Source organism: Phocoena sinus, chromosome 3 (assembly GCF_008692025.1).
Source record: "Phocoena sinus isolate mPhoSin1 chromosome 3, mPhoSin1.pri, whole genome shotgun sequence".
NCBI classification, from domain to species: domain Eukaryota; kingdom Metazoa; phylum Chordata; class Mammalia; order Artiodactyla; family Phocoenidae; genus Phocoena; species Phocoena sinus.
This window is the reverse complement of record NC_045765.1, coordinates 133,213,350-133,231,074: the sequence shown is the minus strand read 5'-3', so window position 1 is coordinate 133,231,074 and position 17,725 is coordinate 133,213,350. Positions and strand designations below refer to the sequence as shown.

Genomic DNA, 17,725 nt, shown 5'->3' with positions numbered 1-17,725 from the left:
TTCATAGTTTTCTGCATTTTCCAGGTATTCTAGAATGAGATTTTATTCTACATTCCTCATAGGATGGGGGTGTTCTTGGGCTTCACTAAACATTCCAACTCACTAGACTAACCCCCCGACACACACTCACACAAACTACTCAGAAGGGCAGGGCAGCACCGGCCTCCCTCCCCTGTAGGAGCCCTGGAAGCAGCCCAGCACAACAGCACAGCTGAGATGCCAAGAGACAGACACTTAAAGCAGGTGCAGGAGTTGCCCTGGCTTTAAAGCCCTACAGGAGCCAACATCTTTTATAACAGCACCATAGACATAGCTTCCCTGAGTCCTGCTAAAGGCATGCAGTTAGAAGAGTCACTGCAATCTAGGAAGCCCAAAATATGTTATCTCCATCGGGTGTTTATAGTTCCACCCAGCCTAAATGCAATGTTCCAATCAGAGGTTTTTTTCACCACACTCAATGTTGCTAAGTGTTATAGCTGAATATGATGATCATATTTCCAGGGGGACAGAGTTAGAATAAGCCAAAGGTCAGATTCTCTTTTCCCAGCTGAGGGGGTGTTATTAACCCTTTGACAACATTTATAATCAGAAAATGCATAAACAATAAAAAACAAGGCTTTTATTGGAGCTGAAGGATGAGGCGAGAAGAACCTGAAATGATAGATCAACAATAAAAATAGAAAAGGAAGGGATGTGGCAGACATAAATAAGGAAGAATTGACAAGATTGTAAAAGAAACCATTTGGGTGACATCTTAGGCCCATTATCACTCTATTGATTGTCTCTAAGACAGGAAGTGTAAAATTTTGTGAAAAAAGTTGCTTATGAACACTTGAGGAGAGTATCACGAATAATGTAAATCATGAGTGATTTGAGTTTCAAGCCTGGGAGTCTGGGAGAAAGGGCGCCATGATTAGAATGTCAGCAACTCATAAAAACAAAAATAAACAAATGGGACCTAATGAAACTTAAAAGTTTTTGCAAAGCAAAGGAAACTACAATCAAGATGAAAAGACAACCCTCAGAATGGGAGAAAATATTTGCAAATGAATCAATGGACAAAGGATTAATCTCCAAAATATATAAACAGCTCATGCAGGTCAATATTAAATAAACAAACAACCCAATCCAAAAATGGACAGAAGACCTAAATTGACATTTCTCCAAAGAAGACATACAGATGGCCAAGGAGCACATGAAAAGCTGCTCAACATCACTAATTATTAGAGAAATGCAAATCAAAACTACAATGAGGTATCACCTCACACCAGTTAGAATGGGCATCATCAGAAAATCTACAAACAACAAATGCTGGAGAGGGTGTGCAGAAAAGGGAACCCTCTTGTGCTGTTGGTGAGAATGTAAATTGATACAGCCACTATGGAGGACAGTATGGAGGTTCCTTAAAAAACTAAAAATAGAATTACCATATGACCCAGCAATCCCACTACTGGGCATGTACCCAGAGAAAACCACAATTCAAAAAGACACATGCACCCCAATGTTCATTGCAGCACTATTTATAATAGCGATGTCATGGAAGCAACCCAAATGCCCATCAACAGACAAATGGATAAAGAAGATGTGGTACATATATACAATGGAATATTACTCAGCCATAATGAGGAACAAAATTGGGTTATTTGTAGAGACATGGATGGATCTAGAGACTGTCATACAGAGTGAAGTAAGTCAGAAAGAGAAAAACAAATATATTAACGCATATATGTGAAACCTAGAAAAATGGTACAGATGAACCGGTTTTCAGGGCAGAAATTGAGACACAGATGTAGAGAACAAATGTATGGACACCAAGGGGGGAAAGCGGAGGTGGGCGGTGTGTGTGCTGGATTGGACGATTGGGATTGACAGGTATACACTGATGTGTATAAAATGGTTGACTAATAGGAACCTGCTGTATAAAAAAATAAATGAAATAAAATTCAGAAAAAAGAAAGCATGTCAGCAACTCAAGCAGTTTAGATATTTTTTAAATGGTATTTGGTTTTAGACATGTTTTCTGTAACAGTGAGCACAAATCCAAATGGTTGCAGGTGGCAGGGAGGTAAGCAAATAAAAAAGCTGCTGGACAGAAGACAATAGAAAGTGGGAGGCATGGCTGGGCAGCTTGTGAACCATCTACAGGCTTAGCCCCTGCTCAGCTTCAGACGGCTATTGCCATGTGGGAATGAAGACCCAATATTGCCAGATCTTACAACATTTTATTTAACATTTGTAATTAATTCAACCTAAAACAAAGACCTTTGAAACCTTTCATAAGCCTGTTAGAAAAGGACATTCAAAAAAATCAATGTCTAGCAGCTGTCTGGCTATGTGTAGAAATGTAGAACTGGGAGTCTTGAGAAGGAAGATGGAGTGCATTTGCCATTTGAGATAGTGGGAATTGGTAGGGGAGGATTGGTCATCTAAGGAAGGGAATGGTTGCATGTCTGAACTCAGGGGAGGCCAAAATCTAGGGAATGGAAGGAGAGAAAGGAGCCAGCAAAATGGAAAGAAAGAATGGTTTGTGATACTGTGGCAGAATCAGAAGAGCAAAAGTAAAGTCATGGAAGATGACAGGAGATTTCAAGGAAAAAATTATACAGCACGTCGAATATCAAACACAGGTCAACATTTGAGAAAGTTATTGCACTTGGATAATGAAGCACAAGTACCCTGAATTTCCCTAAAATTCATCCCTATCATTAAAGAGAAAACACAGTCCTGCTAGAGGATGGTCCCCCAGCAATCCTTTTATATTTCTCTATCTCTCATAGCTGCTGGGACAAGACTTAGCGATTTTGTTGAGTAGACAGTCTTCTAAGACTCTAAGGTGAAATATGTTGCCCCAGTGTTCCGAGATAATTCAGTTCCTCATGGTGTATTTAAACATATACTGAAGCCATTCAGGAATGCCTTCTATTGTTTATTTCATTTATTTCCTTAAAAAATTGTTGTATTATTACTGATCTTTTCTGATTTGTGGAGAAGAGAGGTTAGGGTGAAATACAGAAGAAATCCTTTCTCTTATTCTCAAGCTACAGAATCTATGACAACTGCTCATCCCCCAGGATGGACCTAATATTCATTAGCTTCATGCAAGAGCCAATAAAGAGCTCTCAGGTAGCATCAGTTTCTATATTTCATTTCCTTTGTCATCTGACTCCCAAATACTCTTCTCAATTGGTATATGTAAGAGAAATGCAGGTTTTTAGTTTCCTTGAGAATTTCTGATGTTCATCAGACTGTTTTGTTCTGTTTTGTCTTGTGTCCTAGATCGGTTCCTACTTTGGAAGTGTTTTGACAACAATTGACATTGATAAAGATTCTAATACTGACATTCTTCTGGTCGGGGCTCCCATGTTCATGGGAACAGAGAAGGAGGAACAAGGAAAAGTGTACATCTATGCTCTGAATCAGGTAATGGTAACCGTAACCTGATAACTTTGGTTGAAATCTGGGAGAATCTTTCTTTCTTAAAATTTCAATTAATAATGTTCTAATTTTTCACTCACTTCGGCAAAAGGAGCAAAGAAGCTTTCAGGGCCAGCCTACCTCACTAACTCCTCAGTCTCTAAACGAACATTTAGAATTCTGATAAAGTAGTTCAAACCGTTAGATATTTTCTGCTTGTAAATGTGAACTTTTTAAAGAGTATATAGAATAAAGATAAATAAATCTCACTAAATTGCTAAATTCACAGGGCAACCATTCATGAGCTCTGGTCTAGAGGTGGGTCACGTTAACAGTTCAAGCTCTGTGTGTGTGTGTGTGTGTGTGTGTGTGTGTGTGTGTGTGTGTAAAGGGGGAAGGGGGAGAGACTGTGGAGAAGCACTGACTTTTAAGGCAGTGACACCAAAGACTTTGAGCAAACTGCTATGGTCTTTGGAATACTTCACTCTGCTACAGTGAGATTTTGTTTCTCTGATCCTAACTTTAGCCATCATTTGCTAAGCGAAATAATTCTTGATTTCTTCATTAGAAAAATTTTTTGATGTTTAAAAAATCTTCATTAGATTTTTTGCAAAGTTGGGTTGTATCTATTTAGCTTGTTAAATTATTAGAGTCTTTCCCATATTAATTATTTTAAATCATAAATTACATATCTTTCTTCCTATCATCTTTTTGATTCCTCCTGTCAACATTTTTTTGGCCCTGTGCTGTTTTTCCCTTTTTTCCCAAGAAAATCTGTTCCTGTTCATCATTGCTAGCACTTTCCGTCCTTTATAGGGGAGAATAGAGAGAGACTTTTCCAAAAAGCACAATAATGGGTGAAGAAAGGATAGTGACACGAATTGAGGATTTTAAAATTCAGCTCTTCAGCTTTAAAAAGCTGTTGTGAGTTATGTACTCACTTGATTACATTAAAAGGAGAATCCATTAAAATCCTCAGTACATCATCTTTCCCACATTTCTACAGTCTGTTCTTTGAAATCTCTAACTTTGCTCTCAGATAGACACACTTTTTAAGAAATTTTACAAACTTTACCATTGAGGTACAAATGGTTTTTAGTAGCACTGATTTAGTATGTACTTAGAAACTTCGCTCTTCTGTAGTAATGACAGAAATCCATAAGTATCCTGTTTATCTTTCTTCCAGACAAGGTTTGAATATCAAATGAGCCTGGAACCCATGAAGCAGACTTGCTGTTCGTCTCTGAAGCACAATTCATGCACAAAGGAAAACAAAAATGAACCATGTGGAGCTCGTTTTGGAACAGCTATTTCTGCTGTGAAAGACCTCAATCTTGATGGATTTAATGACATCGTGATAGGAGCACCCCTGGAAGATGATCATGGGGGAGCCGTGTACATTTATCATGGAAGTGGCAAGACTATAAGGGAAGAGTATGCACAAGTAAGAAGTTAAACCTACAGATTCTTTTATTTAATTATAATTTAGTGTAGCAGGAGTGGATGTTACTGCAATACAACAGTGGTGTATTGTCATACAATCAGTAGCAATATATGGGTTTTTTTAGCTTTATTATTCATTGAGATAACATTGGTTTATTATATTACACGTATATTTCTGATTCTGTGATTCTTGCCCTTAAGTGATAAGTGGGTTCAATACCAATGTCTTGTTTCATGAGTTATTTTTTTTCCTCTGTCTCTTGGGAAACTAGATATCTAATTCTGTTTTCTTTATAGAAGAATTACTTGTAATTTTATTCTTTTATCTAGTTTTTTTCTTTTTTCTGTTATTTGCCTTGTCTCCATGACCTGATCTTTTGAAATGGTTAAAAAAAGCAAAACAGGGGCTTTCTGGTGGCGCAGTGGTTGAGAGTCCGCCTGCTGATGCAGGGAACACGGGTTCGTGCGCCGGTCCGGGAGGATCCCACATGCCGCAGAGCGGCTGGGCCCGTGAGCCATGGCCGCTGAGCCTGCGCATCCACAGCCTGTGCTCCGCAACGGGAGAGGCCACAACAGTGAGAGGCCCGTGTACCACAAAAAAAAAAAAAAAAAAAGCAAAACAAAAGAACGCTTTTTAACAATGCTATTTAACATCTACAGTGTGCCTGATCATAAACAGAGGATACCACTTTCTGAGTAAGAGAACAATAATTACATGATTTGGCCAATAAAGGAGATGAAATTGTTTTTATATTCAATACCCATGTTTTTATAGTAAAATCACATTAAGTTTATATTTATGAATTAAACTTGTATATTTTCATCAAATAAATTTGGGCTTCTGAAGGTTTATAATTTTCTCCCAAGTAATCCCTCTTGGAAAAAAATAATCTGAATAATTAAACTTAACCTTCAGGGGATTTCTTTTGTTCTTGTTTTAAATTTATTGTCAGTTAATGACTCTAATACGCAAATGTAACTTTTTCCTACCTGAGAAAAATGTCCATCTACAGAAGTGTTTCATGCATTATAAAAGTAAAAGAGTTTAAAGGAATTCTTCTAATGTAGTTGTCTGTTTTTAAGTAACCATAGTTAATTAGGCATTGAACAACTACTTGTAAACAAAATAGAATTCACTACTTTTCTAGCTTACATAACATGAAAAGAAAAGCAGAACATCAGTTATTTCTCTTTACAGTTGATTGTTCTTCGGTTCTGTAGTCAATAGAATTCTCAAAATATATTCATGTCTTGCGAAGTTGTGCTTAATTTTTCATAAAGTCATAATGACCTTAATAGTGAAACAACAAAATAAAGAGCATATTTCTGTAATGACACTGCTATCCATTTAATAAGTGATTTGCTTCTGTTAAAAATCTTCATGGTTTTTTGTAACTGGAAATAGGCTGTATTAACTATGGGGGCGTGATAGAATCAGGGACTGAAGGAAGGAGTTTCTTGTGTTCTACCCCTCTATTCATTCAGTTTCAATCCCTCACATTTAATGGAGTGGCATTTGCAGTAGAAAAAGAAGGATTTTTAAATCATTAGTAAGTAGACTAGATTGCCATAAGCAATTAATTTTGTAAAATGGTGGTAAATCAAGGTGCAGCTTTAAGCAACAAAAACAATAAAGAATATTAGAGTTGAGTTTGTTTAATTATTGGCAAAATGCTTTCCCAAAGATAGGTGAGGATGTGCTCATTCATTTCCATGGTAACTAGAGGTGCTGCTTGTGTATGGAATGGTCCAGAACCAAACTGAATCAAGTCCTCCAGCAACAGTGGGGCTGATAACTCCTGATTTTTTTGCTGAAAAAATAAGGAAATAATTTCCACTGAGCCACAAACATTTAAGCATGAAAAATGTTTCCATCTGGTTTGCCTTATTTTGCTTCTTATTTTATGATATTTAAGTGGAAAAACAGGAGGATAAGGAGATCCCGAGTTTAGGGAGTGTCTGTCAGTCGGGTTTCCCTGCCATCAGGTTCTATTAAAATATTATCAGCTTGAACCCAAGCTAAGTCAGGAAGTACAGATGTCAAACATATTATGTATGGTAATGTGCACAGATCAGTCTTCGAGAACTCCATATTCATTGTGCCTTCCCAACGTTGTGGATACGTATGAATGAAATTGAGTCTATTATGCTCTTGACTTTCAGAACCACTTTTGACAGACAGTAAAGATTGCATATTGAAAAATGTATTTGATAGCATGTATTATTTATACCCAGCCTCAGAGTTCAGTGAACCCCAAACTGACCCTAGGATAATTTTGTACTCCCCCTCTTGCTTGTATGATGTGTTTACAGCACCTTTAAATATCTCTGTGTAATGGAATTGAACAGGAACTAGAAAGTAGAGCCAATTACTCATAATGTTTTCCTTGAGGATTGGACAAGATGACGTTATATATTTTCCCCTCTCCCTGGTGTCAATAACCCTGAAATGATTTTGTCTGCACTATAAAAAGAATATCCTTTGGGAATATCTGAGTAATTCCTCTTGTCTCCACATGAGGGGCCTCTTGGGCAGGTTTCCAAAAGATCTCTAATTTTAATTTTTTGTTAACCAATCCAAGTTCTCAGATTTATTTGAAACTGTTTTTGAAGAGACTCTTCTGACATTAAAAACTCTCTGCTGGGATTTTCACAGCGTATTCCATCAGGGGGAGATGGCGAGACACTGAAATTTTTTGGCCAGTCTATCCACGGAGAAATGGATTTAAATGGTGACGGTCTGACTGATGTCACTATTGGGGGCCTTGGTGGTGCTGCCCTCTTCTGGTATGTATTTGAATAACATCCAATTAATATGATAATATTTTCCAAACAGTTCCAGAGCTCAGAGTATGATTAGAATTTATATACCAAATGTCTGTTTCTCTTTGTGCTCCATTATTCAGATAAAAATTATGCAGTTTGGGAATCTGAGAAGTTGATAAATCTTAAAAATAGAGAAACCATATTAAAGGAACAAATAGAATCAACACTTAATTGGGGTATCTATTATGTAATTGTCACTAACATAAGTATTCTGCTTGTAGGGAAGCATAGGGGGAAAGTGAGCCTCATACAGGATGTATATAAACAAGAAACTTTCCCTCATTTACCTAACACGTAGAACGACATTTGCGCACCACTGTCTGATTATGTTTACATTGTTGGTCAAGCACAGAAGCGTCTACAGTAATATCTTTTCTCAGCCTTTAAAATGCCTGCATCCCCAAATTAACTTCAGTTAACTGTAAAATCCTCATCAATCGTCACGTATATTCATCAATACCATTTTATTAATCAATTAACTTATTAATAAAAATAATTTATAGCATTAATAACTAGCTTTAACTAGTTAATAAGACATGATTTCAAAAAGGTTCTATTTGAAAAAAATGTGACGAAAACATGTCAATAACCTTAACGAGAAATCTGTGTGATAATTTTGAAATATGTTGCAAACTTGGTTAAGACATATAAAGGAAGAATTTAATAAATAAAAAAAAAAAAATATTTATGCCATGTGCCTCAATGGAAAGTCCACATGTTGATTCTTTCAAATTAATCATTAGTTTAGTGCGATTCAGATAGTCTTTTGCCAAACTTTATGTAGAAGGATAGTAAAGAAAATTGTGAAAGAGGTGAAGATAGAGACTGGAAAATATGACTTTGTCATAATTTAAGATAATCCTTAAGAACTAATGGTCAAAAAAAAAAAAAAAAAAAAAAAAGAACTAATGGTCAAGTAAAAGTTGTACACTAAACTATACAGAGTAACCATTATGTTTTTTAAAAAATATTTTTAACTGTACAGTAGTGGGAAAGGAAAGCTGAAAGGTGATGCCTAGGAGGAGAGAATGCTGGGCAGCAATGGCTGTGACTTTCGGGGGAGCCCACCCGAAACCAAGGGTCCAGACCAGAAGTCACCAGTTTCGGGAACAAAGAGAACATTTAGTTTTTGTTCGAACTGTTAATCCTGGATTAATTCATTAAGATAATCTTTACCCAGGAATATTTATTGTATTCACCCCTGTATATTAAAAAATATACATAGTTTTTTTTGTTTTGTTTTTTGTGGTACGCGGGCCTCTCACTGCTGTGGCCTCTCCCGTTGCAGAGCACAGGCTCTGGACGCGCAGGCTCAGCGGCCATGGCTCACGGGCCTAGCCGCTCTGCGGCATGTGGGATCTTCCTGGACCGGGGCACAAACCCGTGTCCCCTGCATCGGCAGGCGGACTCTCAACCACTGCGCCACCAGGGAAGCCCAAAAAATATACATACATTTTAAGGACGATTTTTATTCTCCAGTTTTGCCTCAAGGGCTTCTTACAAAGCCCTGAAAACTTGTTTCTGGGCTTTCCTGTCCCCAGTCAAGGCTTTATCATCGAGGGGCCAGAATGACAGACTTGGGTCCCTGTTGTTGCCCAGCAAAATGGACTAAACCAGTATACTGCAGCGTGAAGACCAAGATTTTCAATGCTGAAGGAGGTATTGAGAGTAAATATGGATGACAGGTGACAAACGTAGGCCCACCCAGCAGTCAGGGACACCCAGGAGCAGATGGGAGAACCCCATCCTGTGGGTAGACTGAGCCACAGACGCTGTAAAGATCTGCATGGGGCAGAGACGAGATGTGGGTTGGGGAGTGGTCAAGGCAGCCTCATGCCCAGAGGATCCAAACTTCCAAGCAGGAAACTAGACACGCTCATTCACTCATTCGTTGCTGGTGAAACAGTAAACTGGTTAAAACGCATTAGCAGGCATTTGTCACTGAAGTGTTAAAAAGCCTTAAAATGTTCATACTTTTTAATTTTACCTCCTAATAATTTTTTGAAGATATAGTCTATGGTTAAAGATGTATGGTCTTTAGAGTAATCACAGTGCTATAGGTTATAGATATTTTTTTGAAGAAGGTAAGATAAATATCCAGTAAGAGAGCTTTGAGTAACTAGATTATGGTTCATGCATATGTTGGAATCGTGTACTGCCATTAACAATAATGTTCTCAGAAAAATAGAAATATTGGAAGGTTGTTTATTATATTATGTTTTTAAAGTACTTATGCTTGTATATGTATATGGGCCAGTGTGTGTGTATGTGTGTGTGTGTGTGTATACTTATGCATGTATGTGTGTGTATGCGTCTCTCTCTATACAGATGTACATATATATGTATATGAATGGTGATTATTGTTGAATGATAGAATTACAACTGATTTGTATTTTCTTTGTTTCCTTTACTATATTTTCATATTTTCTATGTGTAAATTGTTTTAAAAGAAAAATAACTATAATTTTTCTTTTCAAACGCAAAAGCATAAGCAGGGACCTATGTATTCACAAGATACCTAGCTCTAAAGAGCCAGTCTGGTTACAAGGCAGAAACCAGATAACGGTGTTCAACAATTATGCTGGCTTTATTCTAAGGCATTAGCATCAAGCTCCGTATACTCTGCCTAATTTTGTATTACTCTGCTCTCACTTCAGATTACTGGAAATCACTGGGCTTTGGAACTAAAAAGACTGGGTTTAAAATCCCAATTTTGCCCTCTGAACAGCTTTTGACCTTGGATAAAATATACTTGATCTCTCAGAGCCTCAGTTATCTCACATATGAAAGAGAGATAATATCATGTCTTGTTATGAAAGTTAATTTAAAATTTAAATGAATAATAAATAGTATGTGTGCCTAGCACAGCGCTTCAAATGCTATTCTGCTTCTCCTTCTCAGAAACAGGGACAAGGCTGAACCTACAAGAAGAACAGACAAGTATTAATAGTGCAGAAACGATGTCCAGGGGCCTCTGGACTCTTTCCAGATTGGGAGCAAACTCAAAAGTGCCGAAAATATGGTTTTGGTTCTAAGGTTGCACCTGGTTGCTTGGTTTTATCTCTTTTCTATCATGGGCAATATGGGTCTTTGGCCTATAAATTGTAGGGGATGAAAAATAATTTTGCCTTTACCCTTCTGAGTTGTTGGCTGAGACGACTGTAGTAAAAGAAGACAAATAAAAAAAAAAACGCAGAAGTTTATTAACACGTATACCTCATGTATACATGGGAGATCCCAGGGAAAAATGAATAGCTTCCCCAGGTAGCTTAACATTCACACTTAAAAATCATCTTAATAGGGAAAGGGGATGGGGCTGTAGGCCTCAGGGGAGAGTAAATGATTTTTTTAGGAAAGATGAATAGGCCCTCAGGAGAATAGATGGGAGGTAAGATGGTTTGCAACAAAGTTTGTCTGGGTGTGGTGTCCACTGCAACCTCCTCTCTTGTAATGAGTCAATTTTCCCTGGTTGATGAAACTCCTGGGTAGAGATTTATGACAACTGAGTTTCTTTTGGAGGATCTGTCTTTAAGCAGGTAAGCAGAGTTCAGAGAAAGCCTCTCCCTGCATTTTTTGTGTTTTAAGTGCCTGCAGCTCAAAATCAATATACCAAAGCGGCATGTTTGGGGGTGGCCTGTCCTAAACTCCTATAGCCATATTTTAGGGTTGCATATTCTGCTACCCTTCAGAAACCAAAGCCTAACATGGTTCCAGAATAACCTGGGTGCCTTCAGAACATCAATTACAATTTCTTCTATATCAAAGATTCAAGAGAGAAAGAAGTCCTGAGAACCCATACTGTATACAAAGAAGAATCCTCTTGGATGCACTCACTTTGCACTCCCAAAATGATGGCATGCATTAAATGTAAAAATGTGTGAGTCATCACCATGGCTTATGTGTTTGCAGGTCCCGAGATGTGGCTGTAGTTAAAGTGACCATGAATTTTGAACCCAATAAAGTGAATATTCAAAAGAAAAACTGCCGCGTGGAGGGAAAGGAAACAGTATGCATAAATGCCACAGTGTGTTTTGATGTGAAATTGAAGTCCAAAGAAGACAGGGTTTACGAAGCTGGTAAGTGTCGTATATACAGAAGCACTTTGGGGCAGGAGGACAATGTATTTGCTCCTGCATGATGAAATTAAGTGAGATATTTTTTTTTATTTCCCTCGATGATAGGAATCTGCACATCACCTTTGCCCCTGCAAACAGGTTGAACCTTGAAAAAAATTCTATTGCAGAAAGAATAGGTTATGGAACCCAGTAAATTCTGGAGCAGAAACTACATGCTTATATTTGGTGGCCTTCCACAGCTGGATTCCATGTTTCCCCTCTGGCTCTCCTATTGACTCTGAACAGTCAAGTGCTAAAGAGAGAGAAAGACAGAGACACCAGTTGAGAGGCAGAGTTGGAAACTGGGCTCTCTCCAGTAAGGACCTGACTGGCCAGCCACCCTACCTTCCTGAGATTCCTTTGCTCCAGTCAGGAGGTGACCCTGGTTTTTGAGTGTCAGACAGATTCCACGTATGTTCTCAGGCACATCACGTCAGCCTGGGTATCCCCCTTTTTCCTGCACTCTACAATTTCTAAAGCGGTTTTTAATGATATTGAAACATGTTGGAGTCAAAACTATGAAGGCCATTGGCTGCCGAAGAGTAATTTACTCTGTAAACCAAATACAAGTAGAATGAGAAAAACCCCTAATCCTTAAAATCTATTTTTCTAAATTTTTTCTACATGTGCATATTTATGATCTGCAGTGGACCTCTGACTGGAAGATAAATGAGGTATAGGAATGTAAAATAACAATTAACATTTTCATATGCAACATTATTTGTCTTATTTTTGTGTAGTAATTAAGCAATCAAGTAAGAAAGATTGTTGCCTTCATAGAAAGTATAAGGTTTAACTTGTTTTGCTCATTGTGGTATGCTTATTTTGTTAAACTTATTTATTAGGCTTGTATTATTATATCCTTTGAACATAGTCTAAAATGACATTTTTTATAAAATAGGTTAAAATGTCACTAATGTATTTTTTTCTCCATTGAAATACAACATAACAAATATTCCAATCAGGGATCCAACATTTCTACACTAAAAAAAAAAAAAATTAAGTGAAAACCCAGTAAACATAGGCATGGACAAGAAATTAGGTGGTATGTAGGGGTGTGTGTGTGTGTGTGTGTGTGTGTGTGTGTGTGTGTAAACATACATATACATTTTAAAATAAGCGTAATTAAACATTAAAAGCCTTGTGAACTCAGAAAGCAGTTCTATAGAGTTCCTCAAGGTTATCTTCATGACTGCAAATACATTGTATTACAGTAGTATGGATATGCTGAATAACAGAGAACTTTTGTCGACTGATTGCCCAAGAGATTTTTCTGTAATGTTAATTTAATGAACTGGATCATATGAAAATGACCTGAAATGAACATATCTGTCAATTATTCTTCTTTTATTTTTATAGATATGCAATACCGTATCACACTAGATTCTCTAAGACAGATATCACGGAGTTTTTTCTCTGGAACTCAAGAGAGGAAGATTCAAAGAAACATCACAGTTCGAGAATCAGAATGCACTAAGCATTCCTTCTACATGTTGGCAAGTAAATCATATATAATAGCTGCCTTGTTCCAAATCAAAAATAAAGTATAGATGTCTTATTTCAAGTCAGTCAATCTTACTTTTATTTCAAAGTGCAAATCATGAATTAAACTTTGTTCACTTTTATCAGAAAATCACAGGTCTGATTTTCTAATTTCCAAATACATTTCATAAAACTATCTTTCATCTTCCCTGTGTATGATATCAAATATCCATACATTATGGAACATCAAAAGGCACAGTACACCAGTTGATAGAGACCTTGTATTTCATTCATTTATTCATTTCATTCATTCTTTCTTTCTTTCTTTCTTTCAACTTGAACTTTAACAACAAGTTAGAATCTAACTCGTTGAACTTTTGTGGGCCTTGTCCGTCAGAAGTGCTTAAATGCCCTGAGGGGAAACTGTTGGGCCATATGCATTCCAGGGTCTGTTCTTGTCCACTGAACTATGTGTTTCACTCTTTGACTTTAGATTAAAGGAAAAAGATCAGGTATTTTCTATCATCTGTAGACTTTGTGCTACCTGTCCCTGTTTTGGTGGATGAGGGAACCTTGGGAAGCAAATGATGAACTTCTAGAGATGGCTGATAAGCCAGTTTGAACCATTTTAAATGTATTTTATCGGGTCACTGTGTATGTGGGACAGGAGTTTCTTAAACATTTTCTTAAAAGGTACATGACACTAAAGAAGAAGAAAAGAAGAATGGATGTACTGAGAAAACACTGATTTTGTTAATGGAGATTGAGACTTAGAGACTTGAACATGATCTTAGAATTTTAAATGAAATAGGCCTGTTTGCCCCCCCTCTGACTTATTTCTGTATTCCTGATGCATTCATCTTCCATATTTTGAAAATATTGTAGTCAGGGGCAGGAAAGTGACAGAAGACATGCGTGCTGGTGTGCCATGTTTACTCTTCCTCAGTGATTTTCAAGTCAATATTCCCCATGACATATGTCAAAATAAGCTTATTTGGTCAACATTGAAGTCAATTTATGATTAGAAAAATAAAAATGGAGGGGTTTTTTAAATTTGTTTCATCAGAATTGAACATTTAGGAGTTAGAACTGGGATAAGATTTGAAAAGCCATGAAACCAGATTTGGCAGTGCCTCCAACCTGCTAAAAAAGCACTGTAGTATATGTTTCTCCAAAAATTTAGTATCTAGCTTTATCTAGGCACTGGGATTAAAAGGAATGAACTAGTTTCAAATTTTCCAAAATTCTTCTGGATTTTAATGGATACTTTAACATTTGTTCTGGAGTCAGCCAGGATGGAATTTGTATCCCAGCTTCCTCACTTTCTGAGTAATTTTGACAAAGTGGTTTAGTCCCTTAGAGACTCAGTTTTCTATCCGTAAAATAAAGACTGTAATTAGTATGCATCTTGGAGGATTGTTGAAATAATTCTCAATAATGTGTATAAAGCTCATAATTCTGGATATGTCATGAATGATGGCTGTCGATGATAGTATAAACAATGTTCATCACATCCATATTATTTTCATATCATTTCACATATAAAATTCTTACAACTCAAGGTATATATTATATTAATGAAATGCAACTCAATTTAAAGAAGGGTTGCTCCCTTGAAGTTGAAAGACTTTCCTATAAGTATTACACAGTGATTTTTAGCTCGAGGTCTCAAGAGAAAGGATATTATTATGTAAGTAGCTTTGAGGGGTACATCCTGACATGGCCAAGTATGACCTATCCATCATTCCAGCAGGCCCATCTGAGAAGCTGGACATGAGTCAACTGGTCGCAATAGGAAGCCTCTGCATTCGTTCTAGCAGCGTCCCTTGTCAAGGTAGAAGGGCAGTCTCTCTCCAGTGAAGCAAAAGCCTGATCAGGTCATATGTCAGATCAGGTACACAAGAATGTCCAGTGAGCCTGGCCCACAGGGCAGAAGAAGGAAGCCATGACAAGATCAGAACATCCAATTAATATGATGCCGATAACATATTTTATGTTTTCACCTCTAGGACAAGCATGACTTTCGGGACTCTGTGAGAATAACTTCGGATTTTAATCTTACCGATCCAGAAAATGGGCCCGTTCTTGATGATTCTTTACCAAATTCAGTACATGAATATGTGAGTCAGATTTTTTAAAATTCAGAATACTTATTTGTGGATATATTGGGGAAAAAAACTGAAACACATAAACAGATGTATACACAGAAGCCTAAATCAATTATATTATTAAAAAAAAAAAAAGAATTAGGGCTTCCCTGGTGGCGCAGTGGTTGAGAGTCCGCCTGCCGATGCAGGGGACACGTGTTCATGCCCCGGTCCGGGAAGATCCCACATGCCGCGGAGCGGCTGGGCCCGTGAGCCATGGCACTGAGCCTGCGCATCCGGAGCCTGTGCTCCGCACGGGAGAGGCCATAGCAGTGAGAGGCCTGCATACCGCAAAAAAAAAAAAAAAAAAAGAATTAGACTCTTCTAGACTTTTCCCAATTCTTCTAACTTCCTACTGTTGGAGTTTAAGGGAACTTATAAATGACACCTATTTTTATCGCCCCTAAATTTAGGACCAATCAAAAGAAAGACATGGGTTGGCCAATTGGAACTCCCCTTTATTACTAATGAACACTGGGTTTGCAGGGCATGGTTTGGTATAATGGGTGTCCTCCTACGGAGCCAGGCATAGACCACAGGTAACCAAATAGGTCATTAGCAGTGCTCAGTAATCTCAGGCCAGCAATCTCGGGCCTTTCCGGGGGCCCACCTTGTAAAACTTGCAGAATGGAAACGTAGATGTATGCTTCCCATGAGCTCACCACCGCCCCAAGAGCAGAAGAGACAGGAAGGGACTGAGCTGTGTTCACCTAGTTTTTGCTTCCAAATTCACAGAGTCTACTGTCCCACCCCTGAGAAAGAGTGAGTGAGTGGGTAAAAGGATGGGATCACAAGTGTGGCACCAATGGAGGAATCACTAGTGGTGGAGAATTAGCTTTCCCCCGCACCTATCTTCTGCTTTCCCTTCTCCCTTCCAAATATATTTATTGAGTGTCTAATATGTACCAGACATCAGAGCTTACAGTCTAACCTAGGAAATAGGTATTAGGTAGTAATTAAAGCACATGCTCTGGAGAACTTCCAGAGCTCAACGGGAACTTCTGCTAGACTGAAGTGTTTCAGGGCCGCTCCCTGGAACTTATGACATTGCATTTGAGACCTGAAGCCTGGGAAGTGGAAGAGCAGTGGTCCAAGCACAGGGATATGTGCAAAGGTTCTGAGGCATAAAAGGAACTAAACTAAAATCACTAGCATGGCTGAAGCTGAAGAGCAAGGGCAGAAGGTCATGTGGGATGAGGCAGGAGGCACAAGCAGGAGCCAGATCACCAGGACTTTGTGCCACTGCACAGATTTTAAATGTTTTTGAGGAGCCGTGGAATGCCATTGTTGGTTTTAATTGGTTCACTGATAGCACTGGATTTTTTTTTTTTTTAAGGATTACTTCAGCTGTGCAGTGGAGAATGATTGGAGGGAATCAAGAGCGGGTGTGGGACTAGAGGTGGTGGTGGAAATGGAGAGGCAAGGAGAGCTGTGGGAAATATTTAGAACAGCGGTAGAATGGACTGTTCTTGGTGATGGATTAGATAAGGGGAAGGGCTTAATGAAGAAGAGGAGTCAAGGGAAGCTCCCAGTTACGTGGCTTGCTCATTTTCTACCCTCTTGACTGAGGCTATTATGATCCTAAGTATTTGATTCTTTTAGATAGAAAATCTCATAATCAGAGGTGGGTGTTACAGTGTTCTCTCATAACTTTGGATTGTAGAGTACTTGACTTATTTCTTTGAAACTCTTCTACTCTGGCAGACGAAAGCCATTGAAAAACATCTGTGAAAACTGTGCATTCCTTAAAGGAATGGAAGAATTTATAACCAAAAGTAAAGGTTATAATTTTCCCCTATCAATTATAGGAACAACTGTAAAAATTCCTTATGATTTCTGCAGTGAAATCTATTCTCTTTATGATTTTCTTCTTTCGGCAGTATGTCATTTCTTTTATGCAAGTTCATAGGTAATTTTCAGTAATGCCTAGCTAAAGTTTGAAAAATGTTTTTCTGTGAACATTTCAGATTCCCTTTGCCAAAGATTGTGGAAACAAGGAAAAATGTATCTCGGACCTCGCCCTGGATGTCTCCACCACAGAAAAGGGCCTGCTTATTGTCAGGTCCCACAATGATAAGTTCAATGTTAGCCTCACAGTCAAAAATAAAGAGGACAGTGCCTATAACACCAGAACCATAGTGAATTATTCTCCAAATCTAATTTTTTCAGGAATTGAGGTAAACTTTTAGTTTTACATTTATTTATTCTTGTAATACTCACACGTTGAACCTACTTTTCATACTACTGAGGTAAATTTTTATTACATTGATTTTAGAATAGAAAGCATTTTGTACAAAA

The 17,725-nt window shown here is 37.9% G+C and overlaps 1 protein-coding gene across 4 annotated transcripts in view; it reads left to right on the top strand.

Moving 5' to 3' along the window:
* The window catches only part of ITGA1 (integrin subunit alpha 1), a 191,179-nt gene that overhangs the window by 139,756 nt on the left and 33,698 nt on the right, over positions 1–17,725 (top strand). For all 4 annotated transcript variants that reach the window (XM_032625791.1, XM_032625792.1, XM_032625793.1 and 1 more), the window contains 7 exons: positions 3,277–3,420; positions 4,601–4,858; positions 7,514–7,644; positions 11,593–11,759; positions 13,158–13,294; positions 15,290–15,400; positions 17,395–17,604. In XM_032625791.1, coding sequence (XP_032481682.1) covers positions 3,277–3,420; positions 4,601–4,858; positions 7,514–7,644; positions 11,593–11,759; positions 13,158–13,294; positions 15,290–15,400; positions 17,395–17,604 — 1,158 coding nt within the window. The remainder of the gene's footprint in view (positions 1–3,276; positions 3,421–4,600; positions 4,859–7,513; positions 7,645–11,592; positions 11,760–13,157; positions 13,295–15,289; positions 15,401–17,394; positions 17,605–17,725) is intronic.